The sequence below is a fragment of the Mustela erminea genome, chromosome 2 (genome assembly GCF_009829155.1).
Source record: "Mustela erminea isolate mMusErm1 chromosome 2, mMusErm1.Pri, whole genome shotgun sequence".
Classification (NCBI taxonomy): Eukaryota; Metazoa; Chordata; class Mammalia; order Carnivora; family Mustelidae; genus Mustela; species Mustela erminea.
In genome coordinates, this window is record NC_045615.1 from 41,294,655 (window position 1) to 41,299,624 (window position 4,970).

Sequence of the window (4,970 nt, forward strand, 5' to 3'; positions counted from 1 at the left end):
AGACTTTTGCTGCTACCCACAATTATACACATAGAATTTTTACTTGCCACCAATTCCTTATTTATCTTCTTTCTTCCTTCTTTGTGCAATATCCGTAACAGAACTTTTCAGATAGCAAGTGGGCAAAAAGAAATGTGTTGCATGAATAAACAACTGGAGGATTATTTGTAGACTTTTTCCCTTGAAGTGTCTCTTCCTAATGAAAATTTAGCTTTTATTGTTTGTTTGTTTAAATTCAATTAACCAACATGTAGTACATTATTACAGCTTTGAGTTTTTTAAAGAATTTTATTACTCCATGGCCTGATCAGCCGCTGATCACTGCCAAAGGGGATGGTTCAGGACATAGCTCTAATACCCATTCAGTTTCTAGCACGTATTGTGCAAACAGTCTTCTCTGCTCTGAGGACACGAAGGTAAAGACAGATGAAGTCCGACTTCGTGGAGCTTACATCCTAGTGAGGCAGACAGACAAAAATAATATTCAATAACATCAAATAGAAATAAGAGCTCTGGAAAGAAAAGTAAAATCGTAGGTGGTTTGGGGTTCACACTACTCACTTCTATATAACAGTCATTTTAAAAGGCATTCCAGGGACTGGAGACATCTGTCAGTTCCATGACACCAAGGGAATTCCCCTAAGGAAAATGAAAGGAAGAATGGGAAGGAGAGAAACAAGAAGACGAGGAAGATCAGAAGCAATCATCATGGAATACTATGTTAGACGGGGTAGTCAGGCCTGATGTGGTGAGAGGACAAGCCACGTGAGCATCTGAGAAGAGAAGTCAAGGCACCAACAATAGCAGATGCAAGGGTTTTGAGACGAGTACAGGAGTACACGTTGGCACTTCCAAGATATGGCAAGGAGGCCCACAGGGATGGAGAACATGAGAGATCAGAGGAGCCAGCAGGGACCAGGCTATGTAAGGATATGCCTAGAACAAAAATTCTCATTTTATTTCAGAAGATTGAAATGAAGATGAACAGAGTCAGCATTTCATTGCCTTTAGAATCACAGTGCCTACTGTTTGCAAAATAGCATTTAGAGAGAAACAAGAGGAGAAACAAGGAGGCCAGTAAGTGCTATTATAGTCTGCAGGCAAGAGATGATGGTGGTACAAGCTCTTCTCATGGCAACATATGCATCACTCCATGCAGGACATATTGTGGAAGTAAAGTCAAAGTTTTGTCTGGATGTTGAGTGTGACAGAAATAGGGGTTCAAGAATAACTCCAATATTTATGGAATGAAAGTCTTATCATGGACAAGGAAAGGGATTTGGGGGTAGGTACAGGTAGATAGATGTATTGGATGGTTAATTTTTTGTGTCCACTTGGCTGGACTATAGTATCCCAATACCTGATAAAACACTAGCCCTATATGTCACAGTATAGGTGTTTTCCAGGTGAAGTTGACATTTTAATCAGTAGACTTTGAGTAAAGCAGAGAAGTAAAATGATAGATGGATAGATAGTAGAAACATGTAGAGTACAAGTTTTAAAAAAATCGAAAGTACTGAAAAGATCTGGAGAGTGTGTGGCAGGAGAAAAACCAGAAGAATAGTGTGCTCCACATGAAGAAAGTTTCCAGAATAAAGGATACAAACACTACAAAGAACTCAAGGGAGATGAAACTATAGATTAATCACTGGATCTACCAGCATGAAGATCATTTATCTTAACAAGAACAGTTTCACTGGGTTGAGGAGGAAAATAGATTATCTTCCAGATATTACCTTAACCTTTGCTTTGGTTGCAATCCCAAACTCTATAGAGAATTTTGCAACATTTAATGTGATACATACTGAACCACATATTTTCATGTTTATTTGGGAGAAAAAGCTTGCAAACAAAATTTAAAATCTACAAGACAAGCTTTGATCACAGGCAGTAACCAGTTCCATATTGTCAGGGTTCTGTAGTAATTGGTCTCTTGATGCTAAAGATTTAGAAAGCACAGCCAAACTTAGTTTTCCTATTGAGCCCTAATTTATTTCCAGAAAACATTATTTCAACCTTAAGAATGAGAAGTGAAAGCAATACTTAAACTACATAGTAGTTTCTTCACAAGACCTGTCAGAAGGATAAATTTTAAAAGTGTGTGAAGCAACTCAGTTAAGATTTTTTACTTATTTCAAAAAAACGTATTAGAAAACAAGTTATATCAGTGAATATATGACAAATAACTTCCCTTTATGATTACTTTTATAAGGATGCTCTCCATGATTATCACAAAGCTAGGCTATTACAGGAGCTATTTGTATGCTTTTAACATAATTAAGTTCTACACCATAAATTTATATGATAGTCTTGAATAATGGATCACAATCTTAGTACCCCTTCAGAATTTCTGTTTTTATTAGAGTGAAGTATGAAATAAAATTTTCATGCCATTCAGTAGTTACAGGAATACTTTCTTTAAAGCAAAATAGTCAAAAATCAATAATCTTTTTCTTAAGGATTAATAAGATATTATTAGAAAATCTTTATTTTTTTTAATTCATAGTTGAAAATATGCGAAAAGTAGCATAATGAAGTGTGGTACCAATATATAATCTGTCATTTAAAGTGCAATAATGAATACCAAAGGCATAATCCATGAAAGAAATGATTACAGTTAATAATTTTAACTTCACTAAAATTAAAAACTTCTGTTCCACAACAGAAAATATCAATAAAAGTAGAAGATAAGCCATAGGCTGAGAAATAATATTTGAAAAAAGACACTTCTGGAAAAGGACTATTATCCAAAATATACAAAGAACTTTGAAGACTTAACAATAAGAAAACAAACAACTCAATTAAAAAATAGACCAAAGACGGGGCCCCTGGTTGGTTTGGTCAGTTGAGCGTTGACTCTTGATCTCAGCTCAGGTCACGGTCTCAATGTCGTGGAATTGAGCCCTGCATGGTGCTCTGTGCTCAGTGGGAAGCCTGCTTGAGATTGTCTCCCTCCCCTTTTGCCTCTCTCCCCCAACTTAAATGCACGCACATGTGCACTCTCTCTCTCAAATAAATAAATCTTTAAAAAGAATAAGCCAAAGATCTTAGCATACACCTCACCAAAGACAATATACAGATAGCAACTAAGCCTATGAAAATATTCTTCACATCATAAGTCATCAGGGAAAATGCAAATAATTTTTGATATCTCCTGATACATACAGCTTTGGTTTTTAGAGCCATTTGTTTTTAAATCACAAAAGTTATATCTGTGCAGCCACACTGAGGGAAGTTTATTTATTTATTTTTTTAGTTGAAATATTTTTTATTTATTTTCAGCATAACAGTATTCATTATTTTTGCACCACAGCCAGTGTTCCACGCAATCCGTGCCCTCTATAATACCCACCACCTGGTCGGGGTACCAGGGAAGTTTATTTTTTTTTTTTTTTTTTTTTTTTTTGCCAAACATCAGGATATGTTTTATTGCATGACGTTTGCATAAGAAAAAATATTATTGAAAACTGTAAGGCATCATGCAATCATCAATAACCTAATTATTAACTGTACACTTAAGATAGGTGGACATATAATCTAAAATTTAAAAACTAGTTCCAAAATAGTACATAAAAATTTAACATGATGAGCTTTTAAACATGGTTTGTATTCGTAGCTTCACGTTGTTAAAAAGTGCTTCAAATGTACTGCTGGAAAGTTGTTCTTTATAAATGGCACTGGGGATAATGTCAGATTATAAACTGTATAAACTATTTTATGGAATTAGAAAGCTAACATTGTGATACTCAAACTTGAATCAGTTTTCAATTTGCACTCAAATTAAGTTGATATAATATTAATAATCTAAAAAAATCTGTTTTCTAACCAACAAAAGTCTATTGAATTCAAGTTATGCATGTTGAGTGGATCAAATCTCTGAGTAGGCCTGAATGATGAGACCTGGAACCGATGCAAGTGGTTGTTAATCAATGTACTGTGCCATCCAACGGAAACCTTCTCCGTAACCTTGCCTTTTGAGCACGCTGCACATGAAAACTTCTAAGGGTCGGGCATTCAGTTCCTTCAGAGATACATTGCCCTTTCCTGTTGTCTGACCATATAAACCAAACATCTCTCGTAACCTCTCTTCACTGATGGCTTCAGGTCTGTCAATCTTATTCCCAAGAATCAGTATAGGCACATTAGCAATGGCTTCATCTGTCATTAGTGAATCAAGTTCTTCTTTTGATTCTAACAGCCTTTCATGGTCTGCACAATCCACCAGAAATACAATGCCATTGATAGCAGGAAGGTAGTTTTTCCACACTCTTCGAGCTTGCACATGTCCACCCAAATCAAAAGTTGTAAAGGTCATGCCAGCAATGGTTAGTTCTTCTGAAGTGGGATGTAACATTGGGACATGTTGTCCAAGTCTGTCATCTTTTAGCATGTGTAGCAATGTTGTTTTTCCTGCATTATCCAATCCAAGAAATACCAATTTACCAGTTTTCTTATATAATCCTAAAAACTGTAGCACACTGCTGAAACCACTGTAAATCCAGTCAAATATCGAAAGGACATATCGAAATCTTACTGGGTCTGCGAATGGGCAGATCGCAATTCCCCACCTGGAGTCCGACCTACAACCTTCTAGTTCGAACTGCAAAGCGCGATGGCTGCCGAGGTCCCAGCTCGGGAAGTTTATTTTTTTAATTGAGAAATAATTGACATACAGCACTGTATTGATTTTAGATGTACCAAAATGATTTATGTATACATTGTGAAATGGTTGCCACAGTAAGTTTAGTTAATGTCCACCACCACACATGGTTACAATTTTTTCTTGTGATGAGAACTTTTAAGACTTAGTCTCTGAGCAACTTTCAAATATACAATAGTATTATTAACTACAGTCACCATACTGTACATTACAGTCCCAGAATTTATTCATCTTGTAACTGGAAGTTTGTACCTTTCAGTGACTTTCACCCTTTTTACCTATTACTCTAACCCGCAACTCTGGCAACCAC

General features: G+C 36.0%; 1 protein-coding gene across 1 annotated transcript; it reads right to left on the reverse strand.

Annotated features, from left to right (window-relative positions):
• Positions 1–3,380: 3,380 nt before the first annotated feature.
• Positions 3,381–4,628, reverse strand: LOC116584415 (GTP-binding protein SAR1b-like). Its single transcript, XM_032332716.1, has one exon. The coding sequence runs from the start codon at positions 4,388–4,390 to the stop codon at positions 3,923–3,925; it is 468 nt and encodes a 155-aa protein (XP_032188607.1). The 5' UTR covers positions 4,391–4,628; the 3' UTR covers positions 3,381–3,922.
• Between the last annotated feature and the right edge of the window lie 342 nt (positions 4,629–4,970).